General features: G+C 43.4%; 9 protein-coding genes across 9 annotated transcripts; 4 read left to right on the top strand and 5 right to left on the bottom strand.

Moving 5' to 3' along the window:
* Positions 1–697: 697 nt before the first annotated feature.
* Positions 698–1,796, top strand: Bfra_006555 (putative mitochondrial gtpase protein; the record flags this gene model as incomplete). The annotated part of the gene is made up of 2 exons (XM_037336925.1): positions 698–958; positions 1,023–1,796. The coding sequence occupies 2 exons, from the start codon at positions 698–700 to the stop codon at positions 1,794–1,796; spliced, it is 1,035 nt and encodes a 344-aa protein (XP_037198291.1).
* A 953-nt stretch (positions 1,797–2,749) lies between these two features.
* Bfra_006554 (putative leucyl-trna synthetase protein) lies at positions 2,750–5,820 on the bottom strand (the record flags this gene model as incomplete). Its single annotated transcript, XM_037336924.1, has 2 exons — positions 2,750–5,248; positions 5,296–5,820. The coding sequence occupies 2 exons, from the start codon at positions 5,818–5,820 to the stop codon at positions 2,750–2,752; spliced, it is 3,024 nt and encodes a 1,007-aa protein (XP_037198290.1).
* A 754-nt stretch (positions 5,821–6,574) lies between these two features.
* Positions 6,575–8,478, top strand: Bfra_006553 (putative asc-type amino acid transporter 1 protein; the record flags this gene model as incomplete). Its single annotated transcript, XM_037336923.1, has 2 exons — positions 6,575–7,594; positions 7,642–8,478. The coding sequence occupies 2 exons, from the start codon at positions 6,575–6,577 to the stop codon at positions 8,476–8,478; spliced, it is 1,857 nt and encodes a 618-aa protein (XP_037198289.1).
* Positions 8,479–11,308: 2,830 nt separating this feature from the next.
* Bfra_006552 (uncharacterized protein) lies at positions 11,309–12,042 on the top strand (the record flags this gene model as incomplete). Its single annotated transcript, XM_037336922.1, has 3 exons — positions 11,309–11,360; positions 11,504–11,630; positions 11,928–12,042. 3 exons carry the CDS (start codon positions 11,309–11,311, stop codon positions 12,040–12,042), a joined length of 294 nt encoding a protein of 97 aa, XP_037198288.1.
* Positions 12,043–12,506: 464 nt separating this feature from the next.
* Bfra_006551 (uncharacterized protein) lies at positions 12,507–13,461 on the bottom strand (the record flags this gene model as incomplete). The annotated part of the gene is made up of 2 exons (XM_037336921.1): positions 12,507–13,368; positions 13,436–13,461. 2 exons carry the CDS (start codon positions 13,459–13,461, stop codon positions 12,507–12,509), a joined length of 888 nt encoding a protein of 295 aa, XP_037198287.1.
* Positions 13,462–14,330: 869 nt separating this feature from the next.
* Positions 14,331–16,251, bottom strand: Bfra_006550 (putative ndt80 like dna-binding family protein; the record flags this gene model as incomplete). The annotated part of the gene is made up of 3 exons (XM_037336920.1): positions 14,331–14,919; positions 15,042–15,118; positions 15,166–16,251. 3 exons carry the CDS (start codon positions 16,249–16,251, stop codon positions 14,331–14,333), a joined length of 1,752 nt encoding a protein of 583 aa, XP_037198286.1.
* Positions 16,252–17,230: 979 nt separating this feature from the next.
* On the bottom strand, positions 17,231–17,794 carry Bfra_006549 (uncharacterized protein; the record flags this gene model as incomplete). Its single annotated transcript, XM_037336919.1, is given in 4 exon segments — positions 17,231–17,357; positions 17,369–17,505; positions 17,642–17,674; positions 17,696–17,794. The coding sequence occupies 4 exon segments, from the start codon at positions 17,792–17,794 to the stop codon at positions 17,231–17,233; spliced, it is 396 nt and encodes a 131-aa protein (XP_037198285.1).
* Positions 17,795–18,638: 844 nt separating this feature from the next.
* On the top strand, positions 18,639–19,185 carry Bfra_006548 (uncharacterized protein; the record flags this gene model as incomplete). Its single annotated transcript, XM_037336918.1, has 2 exons — positions 18,639–18,685; positions 19,014–19,185. The coding sequence occupies 2 exons, from the start codon at positions 18,639–18,641 to the stop codon at positions 19,183–19,185; spliced, it is 219 nt and encodes a 72-aa protein (XP_037198284.1).
* Positions 19,186–23,005: 3,820 nt separating this feature from the next.
* On the bottom strand, positions 23,006–24,575 carry Bfra_006547 (putative pepsin (secreted protein) protein; the record flags this gene model as incomplete). Its single annotated transcript, XM_037336917.1, has 6 exons — positions 23,006–23,472; positions 23,531–23,758; positions 23,805–23,857; positions 23,906–23,995; positions 24,041–24,321; positions 24,369–24,575. The coding sequence occupies 6 exons, from the start codon at positions 24,573–24,575 to the stop codon at positions 23,006–23,008; spliced, it is 1,326 nt and encodes a 441-aa protein (XP_037198283.1).
* Positions 24,576–24,732: the final 157 nt, after the last annotated feature.

The raw sequence follows: 24,732 nt of genomic DNA, 5'->3' as shown, positions 1-24,732 counted from the left end.
TCAAGCCGGAGACATTTCGAGAACCAGCGGCGGAATCAACAATGTTAAGGAAGAGAATATACGAATGGCAAATCTATCCATTGCACCAGGCAGACCAGAGTGCACACTGCATCGACGATGGAATCGCGATTGGTGAAAGAGGCAAAACGACATAAAGGTAGTTCTATCGCGGATTCGATCATGTTTTGGTAGATCACGACTTGGTAAAAGTTCAACAAAATGCTGAAGTTAAGAAGCAATCATTGAAACATGAATACTACAAGACCATGACATCACTGAATGACATGAATCTAGAGAACCATCTCAACTATTTCTTGCTTAAGAAAGAGAAATCGATGACTGATGACAAGCAATTGAGAATCGCATTATCAATTTTCAGAAGACATGAAGCTTAAAATATAATATTGTCGATTGAAGTCCTTGAAGGCTACTCTTACGAAAGTTCATGATCTTCAGCCTTATCAGATAATTTGAATTTCATCATATTGACAAGGGTCGCTGACTTGCCGTGCATTAGCGTTGATTATTCCTAGCTCTAATTCGTCAGCCGTATGTAACCTCAGAAATCCAAAATTTTAACCTCTCAGCCTTATCTTAAACTTCAGCATGTCGATATCCAATACATTTAACAGAAGCACTCTCCTGAACTCAGCAATTGCCATGCTCCCCCGGTAACATCTCATAACCCGCCATCGAAATGGCACAATTCATACCTCGTACCGCGTTCCCCCAACAACTTTCTCTCCCTCGATCGTACTACCTAGGCCATCATGCATCCGGTCTCTCGCGAATGAAAACCATGCTCTCATCCATCGACCTTATTATAGAATGTCGAGATTACAGAGTCCCTCTCACATCCCGTAATCCGTTATTTGAACAATCACTCGCGGGAAGGGAAAGAGTCATCGTGTATACGAAACGGGATTTAGGGTACCAAGGTTTAGCTGTGGATAAAAAGGTATGTATTTTCCTACATATATACAGACGCAAGATTTGATAAACTAATCACTGGGAAATAACAGAGAGAAGCAATTATAAAAGATTGGCATAAGCCCTCCTCCACTCTCTTCTCAAATCACAAATCCAAATCCGATATCCACACTATTCTTTCGCTCTGCAAAGAACATGGTCTTGCGCACCAGTCCCTAACCGGTTCTCGAATTCTTGTAGTGGGCATGCCTAATGTCGGAAAATCTTCTTTGTTAAATGCTCTACGCATGGCTGGTGTAAATAGAGGCAAAGCAGCATTTACAGGTGCTCAACCCGGTATCACAAGAAAAATCGCATCAGGTGTCAAAATAGTCGATCCGGACCCGGAAGCAGGAACAGAGGGTGTCTATTTAGTAGATACTCCCGGTGTGTTTGTCCCTTTCGTACCGGATACTGATAGTATGTTGAAACTGGCATTGGTGGGAAGTGTCAAGGATACGATCATTGCGCCAACGACATTAGCGGATTATTTACTCTTTCATATCAATTTAAAAGTAGGAGGGAGCGTGTACAAAGAATACTGCGAGGAAACAAATGATATCGTACAGTTTCTAGAGGCGGTTTGTAGGAAAACGGGGCGGTTAGGGAAGGGAGGGGTGCCGGATGTAGAGGCTGCAGCACTTTGGGTCATTCAGAGGTGGAGACAGGGAAATCTGGGGAAATTCGTACTAGATGAGGTGGAGGTTGATGGTTTGGAGAAGAAAGTTATGGAGGAGGTTAGGATGAGTGTTAGTCAAGCAAGGAAACAAGCGAAGGATACCCAGAGGATGAGGGCGAAGACAAGGAGAGCGGAGTCAATGGGTTGAGGTTGTACACGACCCTCCTTGGAGCATACTGATTCTTTCCCACGCGGCTTCGGGCCCCGCGTTGTACATGTCATCCGATATCATCGTGTGACTGTGGAGCCCCGCGCCGCCATCGACCAATATCAACTATATCACAAGCGACCAAGTCAACAACCAAGGGGAAACCGGAAACGTGAAAATAGACGAATGCGCTAAACGGATAAATCACAAACATCTACGGCACGAGAACCACTCATCCCCTCGCAACTTCTTCCTCAAGTTCGACCAAACCGGACGGCCACTGCAACCCAACTCTAGTTTCTCTATCACAAGCGCTGCCGCGAGCATAAATCCGAGTGCAGAGTGCATCAGTGCCTTGTTGAATAAGAATTCTGGGTCATCAGTGATAACAATCTCATCATCGAGACGCTATTAATTTTTCGGGGGCTCTCTTCGAGAATGCATACACCTAGGCGATGAGAGGCGAGTATGAGGAAGGACTATAATATAGCTAGGTAGTAGATGGAGGATAGAGAGGAAATGTATGAGGACTTGTGTGTACTATATACTATGTATTATCTTGTGTCTGTTGTTCTGATAACAATAAGAATTAAACTATCTCAGACATGGAAAATGATGTTACGATATGAGTGGTTGAGTTGTTCGTTGATTACTTTGGGTCCAGCGGAAATTGGATAGGAAAAGAAAAAGGGAAACCATTTATGGCGTAACTCAAGTATCTCGACCGCCCCAAATTTTATACTGAGGCCAGGGATCCAAGATTAGAATTTCAATTTTTATGTTCTGAATGATTGGTTCGTAAGCTGGCTTGTAAAGAGATGTGGAGGTATCTTGATCTATCATGTTGGCATTTGAGCATATTTTATATATCCATTCGCTCTGTCGCTTAAATCTACATATTATACATTCAACAAAACAGAGCAGGGTATTTCAGACCATCAACCACCCAACCCCTAAACCACAAAATTAACCGTCTTTCCCCTCCCCACAACCACCACTCTCTTACTTCTACCCACCACATCGACCTGTCCCTCCTTTTCCCCAAACCTCCTCATTCCATCTTCACTGTGTAAGACCTTATCCACAACCCATTTCTGCAACTCTACTTTATCCATTCCCTCTTCCGGAATTGGTATATCGATTGCAAATCTCAATTTTCCGTTAACTTGTACTGCGCATTTTTGAGTTTCGGGAAGTAACCAGTTTATCGATCCATCTGTCTCTGGGAACTTCGTTTCGAAGATTGAAAATGTTTCAACATCGCCGTGAGAAATCGACCAACATTCTTCCGCGAAAGCTGGAGTAATAGGTGCCATCATTTGAAGCAAAATTTTCGTAGCTGCATTTTCGATTAAACCACTTTTCTCTTCTACCCAGTTTGCGCTCTCGAGTCCAGCGATAACGTCTGTATGTGATGTTTCGCGGCGGACTTTATTTGCTTCTGTGGTTTCGATGAGAAGATTGGTAAGACTCATCAGATCCGAGACAATGGTATTAAGAGAATGCGTTTCACTATAAGCTTCTGTTATATTTGTGATACTCTGTTGTACTGCTCGCCAAAGTTTGATGTCCGCGTGAATTGTGTCCAAAACAATAGCCCCTGTATTCGAATCTTGCTTTTCCAAGTTATTCCTTTTGCTTTTCTCTAAAACATCTACCGCAGAAAGGAGATAGTCTTTGGGAGATAACATGTGGTCTTTGACTTTCTGAGATACCCCTGTACTTGTGCATATATAATCATGGAGACGTTTCAACCAACGAGTAATACCAGATATTTTTTGCTCATCCCATTCAAGGACCTCGGTGACTGGTGCTTGAAAAATCATGTGGGCTCTGGTTGCATCGGCACCATATTTCGTCATGCACTGCGCTGGGTCAACGCCATTATATTTAGATTTTGACATCTTCTCATAACTAATTTTGGCGATTTCTCCTGATGCAATAAGGATAGGCTTCGATGGTGTAGTGAGATCCACTTCCTCGGGTTTCAAAAATCTACCATTGGAAGGATCCAAATAAGTCTTTCCATGCACCATACCCTGACTAAGAAGCTTCTTAAAGGGTTCCCCAAGAATGTTCTTGGTCGACCCTTCAGGCCAGAGAGGGGTTGTAGAAAGGAATTTTGATATGAAACGAGCATACAATAAATGCAAAATGGCGTGTTCAACTCCTCCGATATATACATCAACAGGGAGGATTGCATTGGCTGCTTCCGGAGAGAATGGTGTGGTTGAATTCTTGGGATCAGCAAATCTCATAAAATACCAGCTAGAGTCGACAAAGGTATCCATGGTATCGGTATCTCTTTTAGCATCGCTGCCACACTTGGGACATGGGACATTGACCCAGTCGTGAGCACCATCAAGAGGATTTCCAGCTTTACCTTTCAGCCAATGGCCTTCAACTGAAGGCAGCTTGACTGGGAGCTGATCTTTAGGAACAGGAACTGGACCACAACTAGCGCAATGAATTATGGGTATAGGGGTACCCCAATATCTCTGTCGACTGACAAGCCAATCTCTGAGACGCCATGTCTCAGCAGCTGAACCGAGACCTTCATTTTGGAGCAGCTTCATTATGCTTTGCTTTGCTTTAGCCGTTGTTTGTCCAACGAATGATCGTGGATTTTCTGATGTAAGATGACCAGGATGAACAAAAGGTTGGTCTGCGGGGACAGCTTTCGAAGCACCATCAACAGGACCAATTACATGTCTCGGTGGAGTGTCATGGTTATTGTGCTTCCAAAATGCATGATCTCGAGCATCATGCGCTGGCACTCCCATAACTGCTCCATCACCATAATCACCTAATACATATGGTGCAACATAAACGGGTAAAGGTGCTTTAGAGGCCTCTGGTGTAGATTGTCGGGATGCTAACGGATGCACGGCACTAACAGTGGGAAGAAGATAGCCAACCTTTGAGTCAGGTGGTAAATCTGACATGCTGTCCAAAAACTGTTGCAATTTTGTATCTTTTTTTGCAAGACCTTGAACAATAGGATGTGTTGCTGCAAGAGCAATGTATTGAACTCCATATATAGTATCCGGTCGGGTAGTGAAGACTTCGACAGGCTGCCGAGAACTATCTTCACCTGCTGATATGGAAAATTGAATTCGAGCTCCTTTTGATTTCCCCAGCCAATTCTTTTGCATAGCTAAAACTCTTTCCGGCCACATACCTCCCTTGGCCAAGTGATCAATATCTTGAAGCAATTGCTCTCGAAATTCAGATATTTTCAGAAACCATTGTTTTAATAGTCTTTTCTCTACTTTGGCTCCAGATCGCCATGAATTACCATTTGCATCGACCTGTTCATTTGCAAGAACGGTTTTGTCCACAGGATCATAATTCACTAAAGATTCCGCTTGATATGCCAGACCACGCTCATGAAGAAGAAGGAATATTTCCTGGGTATGTTTGTAGAAATTGGGATCGCAAGTTGTGATTTCCTAGTTCCTATTAGCTACCAGATCTCTAATTACATTTGTAGACATGCCCTATCCCAGTCCCAACGTCCATTCCAAGTAATTAGCTGACTCTTCATCTTTTGTATATTTTGTTTTGTCCAGACTGCGGGGTCTATTCCACGTTCAATTGCTGCATTTTCAGCAGGCAAGCCAAACGCATCCCAACCTATTGGGTGGACAACATTGTAGCCTCTCATTGTGTGGAATCGTGCCAGCACATCTGAAATCGTGTATGCTCGAAAGTGACCCAGATGAAGATCGCCCGACGGATATGGAAACATAGGTAATATGTACATTTTCTGGCCTTCATCTTGTTCATTATCCTTTACCGATTTCGGCTTTTCCGCCGTCGTCCACTTCGCACGCCATTTCTGATCCAAAGAAGGCAGATCTAAACTTGGAAAAGGGTTGTTAGTAGAAGTAGAAGCGTATCGAGTAAATACGATGGGCTTGACATTTTGGAAACCGGTAGCGGGGTAATTGCGACTATAATAAGATAAAGGCCGAATTAAACTCGTTCGAGATAATGCGCATCTGCGAATGGAGGACTGCATGATCTTCAAGGCATCATGTCATGCCAGGGACCAACTACTCAAGATATAGTCGATTACTCTTGGTTTCGAATTCGCAGATGGCTGTATCGCGGGATGACCTCTTCTTGAACTGAATTGTTGTATTGCGAGGAGGGGTAGCTATGAGTACCCAAGTAGCTTCATGATAATATATTTTTATCAAAGTAAGCATAAAAATTTGAGCACGGACTCAATTATATTATCTCAGCCTTCTCTGGACTCCGGACTCAGAACTCAGGAGTAAATGCTAGATATTAGTGAGTGAGTCGTGAATCTAGTGAAGTATCAAAGTATCAAAGCACCAAGAACCCAAAACAAAAGGAAAGCACAGGTAAGTAGAATACCGCCAAGATCCTCAAATCCCTTAATGGATCACAAAGACAATAACGTAGATGATCTACTTTGGTACCTCAGAAATAAAACATCCATTGTCCACGAGTAGCTCTCTGTCTCATTGAAAACAACCGCTACACATTGCACTTTCGATTCTACGCGCTCAGTTCTCTGAAACCCTTCTTCAATTCAAGTAAACATTGATTGACTTTTAAAGCTTTATTTCACTTCCTTTCCTTACTATCCTTCCCATACGAGTTCATTGCGATTGTAAAGTTGCACGACCGTTATGATTCAAGCATTGCCATAAACGAGAACCAACAAACAGACTGCCATTGATCGCCCCTCTTGAAGCTTTAAAGCATGCGATGCTGGCTTTGAACGACTTTCACGAACAATTATAATGTCACCAACCTATCAAAATTTACAGCCTCACGCGCGCGATTCTTTAGAATTGGCTAGTTTAGCATCGAGTTCCCCAGGCGCGAGATCATCAACAGATTCAATATCATCAGATGCCGGTATATCCTCATCACGGAAGCTTTCACTCGAAGAAGACGATCCTTTGGATGACCGAAATCCTGCCGCGAATGGCCGGCCTGGAAGAGGACATGGCAGAACATATTCTGTCTCTTCGGCCTTCGACTTTTCCTCCAACCTTTACCCTCTGTCTTCTACCGCAGGAGGTTATGCGCCGATCGGAGCCCCTATTTCTACGACAAATGGCCAAACTGCTTTAGGAGGCGGATCGTTGGAAAAACACAAGACTTTGACATATCTGAACGGTTTGTCTTTGATAGTTGGCTTGATAATAGGGTCCGGGATTTTCTCCTCGCCGAGTCAGGTTAATGCAAATGCGGGATCACCAGGCGCATCATTAATTGTATGGGCAATAGCAGGAATACTAGCATGGACTGGCGCGTCAAGTTACGCGGAGCTGGGAGGAGCAATACCATTGAATGGCGGCGCACAAATATATCTTTCCAAGATTTTTGGGGAGATTTTTGGGTTCTTGTTCACATGGTGTGCGGTCATCGTTCTAAAGCCTGGATCGACCGCCATTGTATCGATAATAATGGGAGAATATTTGGTACGGGCATTCATTGGAGCCGAGGCTGAGAATGTCAACGTTTGGATTAATAAGAGCGTGGCATTGGTTGGATTGTTTTTCATTACCTTTTTAAATTGTATATCTACAAAGTTGGGCACGAGAATGGGAGATATGTTTATGTTTATGAAGTTTATTGCATTGCTTGGAGTTACAGTCATTGGTGTTGTGGTAGCCCTTACTGGCTTCTCTACATCAGGAAAGGCGAATGAGGATTGGAAGAACCACGGATGGTTCGAGGGAACTAGTAGTAGCGCCTCATCATGGGCTGTTGCATTATATGCTGGGTTGTGGGCCTTTGACGGTTGGGATAATGTGAGTATTCCAAGCCTTTTAGCCAAAACTTTTATTGACCTCCATAGACAAATTACGTGGTTGGAGAGTTCCGAAACCCTACTCGGGACTTGCCAAGAGTCATCCATACAGCCATGCCATTAGTCATTCTCTCCTATATCCTCGCTAATGTCGCCTATTTCTTCGTTCTACCTCTAAAAGCTATCAATTCTTCAAATACAGTTGCAGTTATATTTGGAAACAAGGTATTTGGTCCCATTGGATCATTAATACTTGCTCTTATTGTCAGCGCAAGCTGTTTTGGAGCTCTAAATGCAACAGCCTTCACTAGTGGGCGATTAGTCTATGCCGCTAGCAAAGAAGGTTATCTACCCGCTATGTTTGGCAAAATTGGATTCGGAAACCAAGCGGAGCCTTCTGCCAACACTCTCCGAACACGCAATTGGGCATCAAAGAAATTGGCCAGATTCTTCGGTGACGAAGACACCGGGCTCTTCTTCACACCCGTTAACGCCATGATCCTCAACGCTCTCTTAACAGCAGTCTATGTCGCTGTCGGCGAATTTGGTACGCTAGTCACCTTTTACGGTGTAGCTGGCTATACATTCTATTTCTTCACTGTCCTAGGACTCATTGTTCTTCGCGTTCGCGAACCTAATCTCGAACGTCCTTACAAGACTTGGATTACTACCCCCATAATCTTCTGTTGTGTGAGTTTGTTCCTACTCAGCAGAGCAGTCTTTGCGGAACCAATCCAAACGCTCATTGTTGTCGCGTTTGTACTCGCTGGTGTGCCGATATACTACTGGCGGATTCGCGGACGAGATCAAGTCTCCAAGAGAGAAAGAAGTAGTAGTGGGAGTGGAAGTAGCAGTTGGAAATTCTGGGAGAGGGGTTCAGGTTAGTTTGAGGACTTATCATGGTAAATGGTCGTACTTCACACGAATCACTGATCAAGATGGATGAATGATTGAATGAACGATAGATACAGACATGAGAAAGCAAGAAAGAGGGGCAAAGAAACAAGAATATATCATTAATGTCAATACTTAATTGTGTACCATAATGCATGCTCTATCATCTAATGTGTGTATTCCGATAGTATGCTATTGTAACACCTCATTCGTATCATCACTCATTGTCCTAGTTCAGCTGACACCCTCTGCCCAGCATCATGATCTCGCATCAATTTGTCTGCTCTCTTCTCCCATCTCTCGTTTTATATTTAAACGCATTCATTCTATCGATCTCATCCATCTAGCTACGACCCCACTCAACACTTTCAACTCCCCTCTATTCCCGCATGATAACTCCCCCATTCTTTTCCTCCCATCCCTTTCCTCCCCTCCCTTTCCCTCCCATCCAACCTCTATACCCGACAAATCCCCACAACAAAACCTCTATCCTCACAATCTAAAATAGACAGACAATCCAAATCACGAACCCAAACGCCGAATACAAGTAACCGAGTAGACCTCGGTTTTAACACAGCATAGAATCATTTTCACGTACACATACACGTACATACGCACTCGAATTTGAATTCGATTTTGACATAATTTCACATCTTTAATTCAAACAATATACAAGTTTTTCTTCAAATTTATGACACAGATTGATTTCTTGATACGTCTCATCTACACAATGAAGTTAAAACTTAATACCTAGTGAGTAAGTAAGTAACCAAGTTAACATACCTACTCAATAGCTCGATCTAGACACCCAAACTAGGATTCTTTTTACGCATATGTATTGAAATTTACATCGGAGTTCGCGATATATTCCTTCCATATTATTGATTCATCTTCTACCCTACCATCTACTTACTGTCTACCCATCTCCTGTACCCCGTTCAAGTTTAGAACGAAATCCAGAAAAAAGCAAAAGAAATTCCTATCACTATCTCCTTTCTATCTCCATCTCCATGTCCATCTGAATCCTGAGCGCGTGCGCGCAAACTTCTCCATAACAGACACAAGTATCTCCAGCACTAGACCCACCCATCCATCCATCAACCCGTCTAAAGAATTTAACTCCCCGTCTCCCAAACCTAGTCCGTGTCAAAACCCATACTCCGTACAAAACGACTTTACCGCTACGACACTAAAACAAAACTCCCTTTCCCATTTGCACTAACAAAGTTCCACCCCCCTCTCCGTAATCCCTTGTCCTTCTCTATCTCCATCTCCATCTCCGTCTCCGTACCTTCAAGTTCACATCCACCGCATTAAGACCTCACTTCTCAAACCCACAGTAAAGACGTTTAAACTTCGTCGTACTCGGATTCTATCCTCCCCTTCAATTCCCGGCTGTGTGGAGCAAGCAGCTCTTGCGACTCCATCACGCTTCAAGGATAATTACACAACCAAACCCCAGCAGAATTCGCATCATGACACCCTTTATATTCTCAATCCTTCTCACAATCTAGCCTCCTGACATACAGTCACGAACCATATTAGATTACTCTAGAGCGTACCCATACTGAATCCCTCACAAACACAGACGCGATATCCACAGTAAGCCTCCTACACTCCTCAAAGACCTCGGTCGATCTCCCTTGTAATACTCGCCACACTGCTGCGCTCGCTATCCAAGTAGATCCCAATATCAAATGATCTAAGAAAACCCTGATCAATTCCTTACTCATCTTCATCTTAATCTCATCTACTCTTCACATCCGTCTTCACGATCCACTGTCCAATTTGCGAATCCCATATTATCTCATCGAACGCTTATATGGGGATGCCCCACTAGTACACGTACAAGTAAGTAGACCCCAATTTCGCAATCAAGTTAATCAACCAAGCCGGCAGACTAACAAGCCAGCAAAGAATTATGCTGGTAAGCAACTAGTTGTCACAATTCTAGATACATATCCAGAACGAGGTCTAAAGAGCGAGACTTATGTCATCCTCACGTTATCACTTTCGGCGATAAACCGAATTTCAAGTATGCTATAAATTTAGAACGAAAGGCGAAGGAAGGTAAGGGAGGGAGGAGGGATAGACGAATCTATGCATAAGCCGAAAAGGTGAGATTGACAATACAAGATACAAGAAATTCTATATCCGAAAATGCATCATTGAATTTAAGAATGAACATTTGTATCCTGTTGAACTGCAAAATTTGGAGCCAAGAGGGAAAAAAAGGCTAAATTCAGACCCTCAAAAACAATCTACCCCCTCATCTCATCCCCCCACACTAACCATACTCGTTCCGCAAAACCCATCCAGTAAAATCCGCATGTAAAAGATGACCCGAAACAATCCCCTCAAGCATCTTCAACATTCAAACTTCAAAGGTGCCGTACATACATACGTGCATCAACACTAATAAATAAGCGTCGGTCTCGTCCGTCTATCCGCTCAAGACTTGTATGTATGTGATAGCTCTTGGGGTTCTTTGCAGAAAGTAACCACTAAATCCTCGACTAGTGAACCCTTACCTATCAGCATTCGGTTTGAACCAATTACTATACTTCTTCATAAATGCATAGTAATCACTAAAGAAATAGTATGATGGATTGACTACACTTAGCCAAAATTAAATATGGAATATTATTTACTCATTGCCTAAGTAAGCAAGTACCTAGTCGAATAATGAGTTATCTTATGAATGTAATATCAGCATTTAATATGGTGTGACCAAGTACGCACTAGCGTGAATTAATTTGACATTTAAACATCTGACATAGCACACCATGTTACCATCCCTTTTGTCTCGCTGACCATCAATATGTTCCCAGCCACTATTCAGAAACAAAATAAAATACTTGAGTACAAGTCCGGTAATACAAATCCTGAATACGTGAATACGTTAATAAGCCCGGCAAAAAAAAAAAAAAAGAGTTAGTACCATCTATCTTGGCCATAGGTATTTTTCCGCTCGATCAACAAGAGATCGTCTGAATATATGAGCAATTACTCAAAGGGGGAATACCCTCCGATCCCGTACCGCGTAATGGCGCCACGACTGTGCCTCGTGTGGATAATCAAGGATATTTGATTTCCATTGTTTTTCTCTTCGTTACTTACAAAATTGTCCTATATCCACTATTGTAAATATACAATAGACGAAGATTAACCATGGTTACAGCCATGGCCATGTAGATTGTTCCTGTATCGATGTGGCACGGCGGGGCAACGTAACAGCGGGGGTGGAGCGGATAAGCTAGAAAGCCATGTACCTAGACCTTATGTGCTAATGCCCGCAGGGTCTTATTTGAGGCCAAGGCTAAAACTGCATGCCGGGTAGATAGATGTATACTTGGTTGTTTATGGAAGGTGTTGAATCCGAAAAATCAATCGTGGCATGGAACATGCCATCTCGTAGAATAATCTATTTGTCATACTAGCAAGCCGGCGGCCAAGGTATTCCCAGAAATGTACAAAGTCGCAAAAGTACGGCGTAGCTGCAGGGACCGGCAAATAGGTACAAGTGAAGGACTCGATATGCTTGACTGTCTTTGATTTAGAGAAACGATGGTGTGAGAGAAGGAATCCTTCATTTCACGTTATTTGATCCTTCGGAATCCTTAAAAATGAAAGGAAGAGGGTATGTGTTTTCGTGAATGTTCTGAAGGTGTTTTGCGTTCTCGTAGATGCGACTAAAGGATCGAGGCTGTGATTGAGGCTTTTAAGCCTCCTCCTGAGCACGGGACGGGAGGAACGTGTTGTACAAGTATTACCGTTGTGATATGTTAACTGCATAACTTTAATGCTAAATCCTAGAAACCACGAGGAAAAGTTGTTTAGTTGGGTTGGATAGTGTGTGTCCTTCCCGTTTGTGTTGTGGGTGAGATGCGACAAAGAATTCATCTAGTGGGGGAGATATTAAATTATGGTTGCATTTACGCAAGGGGTTCTTTGGAGGGGTTATCGTCCTTTGTAGATGCGCATGGGAGAACCGAAGGTTATCGGAGGTTCGAGTGGGGTTACGAATCGCAGATTGAAGGATTTTGTTCTTCTCCCATCGTAAATGTCGATCCGGCAGCGACCGACAAAGAATTGGCCCTTTCTTCTTCATTCATCTGCTCCGTCAACTCCGGGCTGGGTCTGATTATTTCCCCGGCAGCAGCTTTCAACGCCTTCTCCTTTGCCTTCCTCTTGACTTTTTTCTCTCTGTTCTTTCTAGCTCTCCTCTCTTTGTCTGCCTCCTCTTTGCTTTCCTTCTCCATCGTCATTGCCTGTTCCTGAGCCTCAATTGCCCTTCTCCTCTCTCTCATGAGAATCCTCATCTTCTTGCCCAATTTCCTCTTCTTCTCCCCATTGGAACTATTTCTGGCCCCGAGGAGGCCATTGCTTCCCAGTTTTTTCTGCCCACTAACACCAATCTTCACAACCCGGACTCGCCACGGAACTTCCAAGCCCCAACATCTTTTCTCTCTGCCTTCCAAAACATCTTCTCCACTAATTGCCGCAATGGCGTATTCCTCTTTACGTTGCCCCTCAATTGGACCGGTGAAGTAGTAACTCTTGTCTCTTTCCTGGACAACAAAAATCCCTTTATCAATTGCCTCCTCCTTGAGGACTATCTTGCCTTCTTTGACATTTGAGAAAAGCCGAAAGTCAAATTCCTCTGCCTGGTCCTCGTCATCTTCTAGTGGTGGTGAATGTGGAGCGTCATTTATGGGTTCAGGGTTTAACGCGTTCTCGGTCGCGCATGATTGAGATGAAATAGGTCCATAGAGTGAAGCAAGCTGGTTGTGAAATCGAGCAGAGACGTCAGGGTCGATGGGTGAAGATGGTTCGGGAGATGGTGATGAGGATCTAGTATATAGATCTGAACGGCGCACACTATCAATAAAATGTTAGCCGGTATTCAAACTGATATACTTCTTTTATGAAGCAATAACACACTCACCGTTTCGCGTCCGGGAGGTCAAACATGTTTATTGTTATGTTGTTGTGAAGCTTGACCAATGTTTCTGCATCGAAGCTCTCGACATATTTTTTAGTGGGGATTGAAATAAAGTCTGTGCGGGGGCCAAGAATGACCAATTGTGCAACGGGTTGGCCCGCGATCTTCTGTTTAGACTTCACTTGGTATTTTTTGTTTTATGTAAAAAAGTGTATATTTCACAGATGATCGAATTCAAAGAATAAATCCTGTGTTTAAATGGTTCGAAGTTTCACCCAAAATCTTTATTGATTTACATTTGACTGAGTATTAAGGAATTAATGAGGGTATCAAGTCTGATCATAATATGAGTTTCTAAAAGTACATCCATCGTTCCATCCATATTGATATCATCCAAATCATCCGTCCATCCATCCCATGTATCCGCAGTGTAAAAAGTATGAAAGAGATGCCAAAATAAAAGGAGACAAGAGAAACCTAAAATTCACCACCATTTTTCCTACGCCATCGCTTGCTATGTATGATGCTTATGCTGAATATTTCAGTTCGCTGGGGAATACCATAATGTATCCCATATCATCCTATTCCATTGCTTCGTTTCCTTCCATCTCGAAAGAGAGCACATATAAACAAGAAACTGGGGCTAATTCCCTTGGTTACTGACTGGAGTGCAGAATTAAAATAAAAAAAAAGAGATTGACACAGTGCAAGGAAATGATTTTCGTGGCGTGTAGTATAGTGGAAGATCTTCAGGGAAAGATTTGGAAGTGATGCATGAATTTCTAGATTCTCGCAAAGAAGGCCAGATATCTGATATCTGATGCGTGTATGTATTGAAATGAGTTCTCATTGAAATGCTGGATTAATGCAATGCGTTAATTATGCGAGTTTAATAAAACTATGCGGCGCTCCAAGTGTAATGCTGTTGACTGGGCTGTTGATGCGGCGGTGGTGGTTGAGAGTGGCCTTCTTCTTTTACGTAATGCTGATCCCCAGGATATTCATAGTGGGAGCTAGTGACTGCGGGCAGCGTAGTTCCATACGTAGACGCGGTATCTTGAGCAGTGGTCCATGGTTGCATAGACATAGATGTAGGGAAGTATTCTCTTGGATGCGCAGGGTCACTGGCAGAACTATATGGAGCAGGAGCGTTGAACCGAGCTGTGAAATCGGAAGAGAAAGAAGAGTTCAGTTCGGGGGGTGCTTGATGGCGAGGTGATTTTGCGGGCCGTGGATTGCTGTCGATGAATCGTATGGGGGCCCCACCTGGTGAAGTTGTACTATGGTACGTGTATGATCGTACTGGAGGTGCAGGTGCTGGCATTGTAGAGGCTGGAGAGTGGTTTTGTGGATTTTCTGAACTGGAATGGTTTCCTTGAAGATAATTATCCATCGATAACGACGGCGGGGGTCCTTGGTAGTTTGGAGTTGATGGTCCTGGGGTGTGCTCAGATGAATGTGGCGGAGCGAACCATGATGGTAGAGTTCTAATTTGGTCATGTCAGCTTACAGTCAAGGCAGATGTTACGAAGTTGGAAACAATCCCGAGATCATTCGACTTCAAGTCAAAATCCGGATGGATAACATGACACTGAGTGAAGGAACTTACTGTTGTCTCATCAAATGTGGAGATACAGGAAGATTGCTTGCATCGAAATTGAATGGCGACCGAGGTAGTTCAAGGGTCTGAGGTTTTGCCAATTTTGGTTTCATTGTAGCATTACCAGACGTACTGCTACTTGTGATTTGCAATTCTGGTGCTTGGCCCGAGAGGCTGATGATCCGACGAGTGCAATTTCCTTCCTTGCTTGGAAGTTCCTTGGACTTCGACCTCTGACCACAATTGGCGCTGTCGCTGTCTCGCAAACATTGATCTTGGTGTTGTTTCCCAAGGTCCCTACAACATTTAAATGCAAGGTGAAATGCTGTTGGAGCTCTCGTCTCCGGCCATTGTTCGCGGTCGCGATTCTAAATTGAAGTCTTCTGTAGGCTATAGGGTAAACAGCAAACTCATTGTTTGTATCTGGAGCTCCGTCGTCAAATGGAAGTAGTGGAATAGGCGATGGCTCCTGCTCCTGGCCAGGTGTCACTTCAGGGGAGTTTGGTGGAGGTGTTTTCCATGGGATGACAATCAGTTTGACAGAATGGCCATCAACTGATTCCGTGGCACTGATCGTTACTTCTAGGGACAAAATTGGAATGCGTTCTCCGCGTTCCGTGATCACTGATAAGGCGCCTCGGGGGGTAGTAACGGATCCGGAAATTTGAAATAGGTTCCTCCGGTAACAGGTCAGCTCTGGCTGGACAATCACTCCCTCGCCCGTGGGGGTTGTCATTTCCGATAAAAAGAACATTCCGTGGATTTGCGCTGAAAGGTCTAGCTGTTGTATTCTTCCATGTTGGTCTACGATAGTGTGCTTTGGCTGTCGTTTACTAAAGGAAAGCAGTCTGTGATCTTGACTAATATTAGGTTTTGGATGTTCTGACAGGTCTTCCCGAAAATCCTGCACCACCTCGCCATAGGGCGAATCATCTGTAGAATGAAATGGTCGTTTGAGAGAAGGGTAGCTATGATGTGAATTCAGTGATGGTGGTGAAGCAGTCAGCACTCCATTTCCTTCCCTGTGAGGAGGTCTTGTGTGGATTGAAGGAATATCCATTGATCGGTACCCTCCCTTCTGTCTTGCATGATATGGCAATGCCAGAGGACCGGAAGGAAAGTTTGACTCGAACGCCGTTTGATGAGAAGTATGAGGTGGTTGGAGAGCATAGCTTTGCCAAATTGAATGTTCTGACTCTTCTGGCTTTATGGCTGCCATCGTTGTTGTTTGTGTTATGGACATTGAAGCATCTGAAGAGAGAAGTTTTGATTATTGGTCGATCAATGATTGAAGATTAAGAGTTAAACATCTATCCATAAAAGTGATTCTTCATGGAGTGTTTAGCATGATGTATTATGGGATGAAAGGGAAGATGAAGGCCGGAGTACAAGCTTATCCTAGATCCGAGAGCTAAGCTCTTATTCGTGAATCTAAACATGGTCTACCAAAGGGGCCAAAGGACGAGACTAATGTGCGGGATGCAAGCAAGCCTCATGATGGGTCTAACGTCCTTCCGAATTCTTTGTCAAGTAGGCAGGTGGATAACTGCTTTGGCCTCATTTGTGTTCCGTTCCCCTCTTCGAAAGGGCAATGTATATGACTACCCCCATGCCATATATTATCTCGAACGAGTAGAAGTGGCTGGCGCGTGATCTGCATTAGTGATAGTGTATAAGAATATGGACTAGATTGATCCTATTGGGGAGAGCTGTATGCTTCCATCTCTCAGTGCCTAAAATCGGAAACCATGGCGAATTGGAGATCTTCAGAGGGAATATCGAAAAAGACGTTGACGGACAAGGATAAATCTGTAAACGATGTATAGTTCAAGGGGGGAACCGTGTACCGCCTCACGGTCATCTCTCAAAAGAGGATGGAATCCGCTGACAGGCATATCCAAATGAGTATAGCTCCCATAAGGTGAAATAGCCTTGACCAACGGGTGCCCCTGACCTGTCAATAAATCCGGCCGGCAACCATTCCACAAGCACTTACGATCAAAAAGATACCTCAAGCCCCCAAGCGCCCCAAGTACCTACATTGTCCGATGTCATTTCGTCTTATGTTTTTGGTTTGTTGAGGCTTTCCTTTTCTCGCGTTTGTAATCACTTCTTTTTCTGTGTCTAACGAGCTAACGCGGCATTAGGTCTTGTCAAGTCTTATTCAGCACCAACCAATATAAATTATTTCCAGGGCCCTAGACAGTATCCTTGATGATCTTCTGACGAATGGTAGCTAGGACTGTCAGCCATGGGCGGAGATGAGGATATGGCCTAAATGAGTTATAGTTCGGTAAGTGGATTTGAAAATAATCCTGGGGTGTCCTAAATATTACCAAGGTTTGGCTTCACATCTCTGCAAATGTTTTTTTTGTGCTTCGCGTGAGATTTCGCTTGTTGCGGCGGCGGATGTGAATACGAACCCGGCGATAAAATCTGACAGTGCGAGGTGCATCAAGATTGAAGGATGATACTGTATTACTACATATCCGGAAAAATAACATTTTTAGCTTGAGCATACGATATTATCTTAATAATCCACGATCTATTTCTCACCTATTGTGAGCTGATATCGAGGACATGATTTGAATTCTTGTCAAATATCTTACCTCTGATCGTGCTGCATTATCCCGAACATCAACCTATTATCTGAACATACATACATCCCTAGTTAATGTCCATGGGTTTGGATTAGGTTTGGTTCTCCCGAGACAAATGTGCGAAAGAACTTGTGGGGCTACGGAAGATGAAGGGGCTAACATTATTCTAAGCCCAAGTTAGATAAGCTTCACGAGATATGTTCTTTTTATCCACCCACGACGAGGGTGTAGGGGCTCACCCAGGATCGTAAATGTATGGTGGCATGTTCAAGTACTGTTCAATGCATTTTCAACTTTCGATTGAGTTAAAAGCGGGTTCGAGATCGTAGCTATTCGGTACATAACCTAGCTGTCAAGCAGGTATCTCCGAAAGTGACAGATACCTAGGCATCTAGATACTCTTACCGGGAGTGTTACCATGATAGCATGTGCTTCTGTTTGTAGGTGGTGGCTCGTCAAACTTCATCAATCCTTTCAAGATATCTACAAAGGGCTAAGAAGACTAGGAGGTTTTTCGGATTTCTTCAAGCTCGCATGAATGTTTGCACTAGCTCCGTCAAATAAACGCTTGTAAATAATGTATGTATTGCAACTATCTCTGGAAAGCCTTAAACGTTAAAGAAAAGTCGATAATGAAACACATTAAAATTATAGGCTTTCGATGCTTGTCGTAAGGCCTGTCATAAGTTTGAATAGACGCTCAAATCAAGAACCGTTCGACAACTAAGACACCTTCAGCTATCATTGATACCGCAAATTAAGCCTCCGACGACATTTGTCGCCTCCGGAAATTTACTCTGCCCTAAAGCCTAATGAATGGAACGCTGTTGTAGAAGAGAAACACTACTTTCACCACGCTTGAGTAGCCTTGCCGACCAGCCTTATCCCACGATGCAACAAAGCAGAAAGTTCCCCGTCCCGTAAATTGGACGTTATAATCCACAAAAATCCATACATACTGCAAATCCAACATTGCACTGCTCCTACTCCTTCAAATGCAAATGCAATGCTTCATTGTAATGCCGTGGAAGCATTCTGGAACCTGGAGAAAACGTGTGTCTGTCTCCTACAATTGGATTCACCAAGTACAGGAGATCATCACGCTTACATTTAGGCTGTTCGATGTTAAATTTTTCTTTGGCTACTTAATAATTCAAAAGATATGCAATTTTATCGTTTATGCCCTGCTTGATTCCTCTATCGGGCGCTCCGTCATCCCTTCAATCATCTCATCAAGGGTGGCACGGAGGGATTGCTACCCCAGACCTTAAACAAGAGTAACAGGAACTTCCAGGTTCTCGTCCAAGGATGGCATCCAATTGATCCGAAGAAATATATCGAAATGTCTCAGCTAAGTAATTCATAACGAAATCAATCCAAGAAATCCTAAATGCCGAAAAAACAAAATGCTTGGTCGAGAAACTCCGGGACAGAAGGACCGATATTATGTTTTTGGATGTGATGTGGTTTTACCTGCAGATTTAATGCAATTCTCGACGGTTTTACATGCAAGAAGAACGAGGATTCGAGTCGGAGGTGTGACAACGAGGTAGCCAATATGTCAGTTACGAGGAGCGCGTGGAGATACAACAGATCGAATTACAGTACCGTGGCAGGCCTGGCCTGGTATCGACCTACACCCAAGTGCGAACTTCTGAGTCGGGAGGCATTTTTGAGATAAAGCAAACCAAAACTTGTTCCATTCAAGGGTTCTAATGAGCGGCAAAGTACATGTTCCCAAGGTTCTTTTGTGAAAAGGGCACTGTACATCGATACCTAGGTACTATGAATGTTATTTCAAGCCACACGATTGAAGATATTCTGCACACAATTCTTCTTTTGGACGACTTCTATGAACCGCCATATGCCGGCCACTAATTCGTTTGCTGATTTTCATTCTGGACTCCATTGATGTTAAACGCTGAAATAAAAAGTCTTGTGATTTGTCCACCACAGTCCAGAAATGCGGATGACTGCATCTAGCAAGCATGTCTATCACATTTTCTTCACAAGAGATACCCACCCACACACATGGAATTTAACCCATATTGCTTTTTGACGACTAGATGAAGGGGCAGCCAGCCGGCGTCCGACATATCCGTTCGGTACGGGCTCAACCGAATTATCCAAACAATTGGAAAGTTTATAATTGCGCAAAAAAACAAAAAATAATGATAGGGACCAAGAAAAATGAATGATAGCAGCGGCGGAAGTAGAATATCCGTTTCCTATTCGGCATGTTTCAATTCAACATAGGTTTCTGGGGTTCTCATTGCACTCACCCCTTCCAACAACACCATATTTCCTTTCGAATTTTCCAGATCCCAACCTCAGTATCCACGCGGTAGTCAAAACAGCATATCTTATCTAATTCTTCCAAGAAAGCCATCTTCGTATCGACTAGATGTAGACTTCTCACCTATTTACGCCGACATGGTTTTTTATCCCATCGTCCAGCTATATTCACGCGCGCCTTTGAACGCAGACCCCTTTTCGAAGTCGCAAAGGAAGAATCCTTCAAGCGTGTTTCAAGGTTTCCATCTTGATATCGATCTGCATGCAGTGAACATTTGATTTTTGCAAAGTTGCAACCATCAACAGCGAAGAATCAGAGAATGCTGCAGCCTAAATTTTTCTTGACGTCTTCAACGGATCCATTTGTCTTTGCTCCCGACCAAGTTCAGGCCATTTCAAGGTTTCTTGCAAAGCGCAGCTGGAGTTTAGATACAGATGCTAGGTACTTTTAATCAACCAATCTTCATCCCAACACAGCTCTCCGCATATCTTATTGTATACATCTGTTAACTACATACGAAGTTCTCGTTTCCGTGTAACAACCAAAACTTATCAGCCAGCTCATCATCTTTTTCCGGCCCATCCCCATATCTCCCTTCCCCCGCATTTCGCCCCCAACGGTTTCCTGCCAGCTGTACGGCTGTAATGCAGATAACAATACCATGTTCGCTTCGCCGAGCTACAATCGGACTGGACTATTGAATTTGATTCTCGAAATACAATACTACAACACAGCCTCAATCGTGACCTTGTATATATCACGACTCTTTTGAGCCACTTTTCAGCTGAATATTGACGCATAGTGAGGTGAAGTAACATAAAGACAGTTTATATTTGGAATTTTGTACATGTATTGTATGATATATGCCGATGGATGGATGCAGCCGGGTGACGACGTTAAAATGGAATACTTTAGAGGCTCTCAGTGCAACCAAAAAACTTGATATAGCAAGCAGTAATAGAGTAGAGAAGATCATTGTTAATTAGTATGTTTTGAAGATAAAATTGGGTGAAGCTAGAAGCCCGGAAGAGGAACCATAGTCGCGACATTAACAACCTATGAAGTGAAAGTTGGCCAGAATCAAAATCCTGTTTGACTAAATTGTGGTCTGATGTTGTGCATGGCGAATCGGAACACCGTCATAGTAGAGTGAATTATGATCAACAAATGCTCTCTCCCGGTGGATGTGGGTCTCCAGGGCAAGTGAAAAATCTTACCTGACCTCAATCTTGCCGATCATAGCATGGGGCCAAATTGATTTCATACTCTCGTTGGAAACGTGAGACCTGGAAGACTGTATTTCTCACCTTGCCAACAGTGACTTTTGTGCAAGTTTCTATGCCGCCTTGATCGAGAGATTACGGGGGTCTCAATGGTTGAGAAAAAGAGGGTCTCTATGTTGACAGGAAATGGGTCCAAAGGCGAGCGAGTGCAGGAACAATACAAAGATCAGCAGCAATTTATCTCCTTCAAGACTCGGGGGTTCCGTGAATCAAGATTAACTACGAGATTATTGTATCAAGAACGAGAGCTGCTTGATGCGGTTATAGTCGTTGAAGTCGACACGGCAGAGAACTTCTTGCCCGGTCATTCATTCTTCATGATGCACCCCCTCCCTTTCCACAACGATATATGAACGATTCGTCCCGCTGTGGAGTAAGCCGCCATGCGACGCCTTGAAGGATACGATCCTGAAATCAAGGAGTGAGTACCATGGCTATGTTCCAGACTCTCATTGGGAGAATGCAGTGACGGTTTCATTATGACTCAGGTCGCTTGAAAGGATGAATTAGCATCTCAAATGCATGAAATAACAGAGACGATCATATCCCCACTCTCAATTCTCTCCTTGCCTGTTGAGCAGATGATGGCCGAATGAACTTTTATCAGAAAACATACGCTGAATGGTTCATTTGGAATTTCACTTCAAACCGGGCAACTTTCAAAGGAAAATCATACGAAGCAGTCATCGTATCATTACGAAAACTTACAATGAAGCCGATTCAAAGAGCAAAATAAAGATGCACACATGCTTGGAAGACATTAAGTATCCACAAACTTTTTCCTAATCACAACCAACAGGAGCATGAGTGGGAAATATTCTACTCCACTCGATATCAGCGGGCGCTCTCGCGAGGAAGCTGGTAATCTGCATGACAAGATATGGGATAATCTAACAAAGACCATCACTGACTGTATACTATCGAACGCCTAGCATTCAAACGTCACAAACCTCTAAATAAAAACCGTCCAGCATTCTTGCAAAAGTACAACCAGCAACTCTTCAGCAAAAAAGGTAATTGTTATGGTACTGCTGAAGACACACTTGACGGATCGAAAGGACAGATGAGAAGCTACTAGATTTTGAAGACGTTTAACCAAAGACTTCTTATCTAATGAAGTAGTGCTACTGTGGCAGACAAAATTGATGAGAAATACAACTTCAAATGACAAAAGTCAATGGAATTTTTGCAGACGTGCAAGACAAAGCTTTCCCAGAAACCAATGCGGCAACGATAAGTTTATGTGCTATGCAAAGCCAATATTGTTAACAAAATTTCGAACGGAAGCCATTAGGCATTATGAAGATGTGCACTTAAGAACTCTTGCGCCAGTAATTCAACAGGAGCACAAATTGAGTCGGATTTTGATCTAGGCGTTCAACAAAGCCTACCGTTTGAACCAATGACTGAGATGTTAAGAACATCAGACAAGTGACATAAAATTCAACGATCCAAAACAAATTCAAGAATATTTTAGGCCCATACGTCGTTTTCGTACAACAGCTAATAGCATGAGCAAATCTCGACAAAAAAAATACCAACTGCTAGGTACCATGGCCATAATAAAAAGGATTTTGGCACGAAATTTAAGCATTCAGAGCTCCGTTTGAGCTGTAAATGCCCACATCATACCACTTCCTGCTCTCGAAGTTTCGTCAGACATCAGATAGACTGCAAAAACCAACAATTCGATCAAAAGAACGGGGAAAAGTAACTTCTAACACTGAGATACACAACCGAGCCTGAATAGACATCGCTTCAGACTATGATCAAAGGGTCAACAATCAGTATAAATCAATAAAAACCCCTACTCCTAAACTTCAATTGGGAAGCCCCCACATCAAAAACCACCACCACATTCTTCAAAAACACATCTCCAAGCGTATAAAAGTCAAACAAATCTCCATCACTCACGCCCGCCACGCAGTTTCCCATACCCGTGTTATCATCCTGTACCATATCCCTTGGATCGACAGGAAACGACACGCCGCCAATAACGACAGCAAAATACGGCACTTTAGCATTACAGGGCACAGAGTACGCGAATAGATCTGCGTTGTAAACGGCAGGTGGATTGTATAGTGCTGCGAGAGCGGAGGAAATGGAGTTAGGAAGGAAAATAAGGGTAGTGCCTGAGTCGATGAAAAGTTGGACTTGAGAACTGCTGCTGGGCATGGATAGTGGGGACCAATGTTTGGGGCTCCATTTTTGACGTTGACTACCGGGGTATATGAAATTGTCTGGTGTGAGTGTGTAGACTTCTGAGAGGAGGTTAGTGCAGTGTCAAGAGATAAGTGAAGCTGACGGAGGCGAACGAACGATGCTGGGGCCATGGAAGAGCTCCTTGTATGTATCCTTCTCCTATGGCGACAATTTGAATTGGTGCCACAGCCCAAGCTCCATAGGAGGCGATGGGGGGCAAACCGCCCAAAGCTAGATACCCGTTGCCATGGCCGATACAATTTGAAGGTCTGCTCAAGGCGAGACTGAAGATTGGGGGTATGAGGTGTTTTTGGTACATGGTCGTGAAGATAGGATCATAAGGAACTGTGTGACATTAGTCCTGCAGAAATGAAGCAATAATCTCACTTACGTTGAGTTTCCGCATTGTCATTTCCAAAAGTGGTGCCATTGAACGCCGCGGTGCTGGGTCAACATCAGAAAAAACCAAATCCGGGGAGAGAAGCTACTTACATAGACGGATATGCAAGACCCAATAAGCCACTTGTAGTGCCATCGCCAAGCCAAGCAGCTGTATCAACAGTTGCAATTTGAGCATTAACGCTGCAAAATAAGCAGTTGAATTGTGAAGACGACCTAGGGACTCACGAGATACCACCCAAAGTTACATCCACGAGACCAAATGTTCCCTTTAAGTTCTCCCCACTTGCATATGTAGTATTGAAATGTTGGTTCGGGATATGATTGAAGCCTGAGCTGGGGGCATACCCTGGACCAAACAAGCATACACTTTGTGAAGTGGGTACTCCAGTACCATAATCTAAACATGTAAAGTTAGATTTCACGATCCATGTATCGCTGCTACCTGTGTCAATTACGACAGGGTATGTTTGTCCTTCCACTTCTAATTCGGTGTACCAATCGTGTCCCTATTGACGTCAGATATGAAATATCTTTGTGCATGGAATATTCTCACCTTCTGAAGCGGATTGGCCGGAGCTATGCCTGGAAGATCACCCTTCCGACGATTGATACCGGCAGTTAATGTGAAGAAGGTATTGACATTTCTAGGAGTTGAAGGGCCTTGAAACGCAGCTGGCCTGTAGCCTTGTCCTACGACATTTGGTCGAGAGGTGACAGACCCCAAAAATTGAATAAGCACGAAAAAGAATTGAGTGTACATTTAAACTTGTGATTGTTTGGAAGTTGAGTTGAACAATTGTAGAGAAGAGAATTGACTGTATTGAGAAGCACCTCGAGGAGTGAACTATTGATAAGAAGCTTTTCGAACACTAAATGGACTAAGATATAAGAAACTAAATTCATTACCAAACAATTGT

This window comes from Botrytis fragariae, assembly GCF_013461495.1.
Source record: "Botrytis fragariae strain BVB16 chromosome Unknown tig00000000, whole genome shotgun sequence".
NCBI lineage: Eukaryota > Fungi > Ascomycota > Leotiomycetes > Helotiales > Sclerotiniaceae > Botrytis > Botrytis fragariae.
This window is presented reverse-complemented; position numbering and strand designations above follow the sequence as displayed.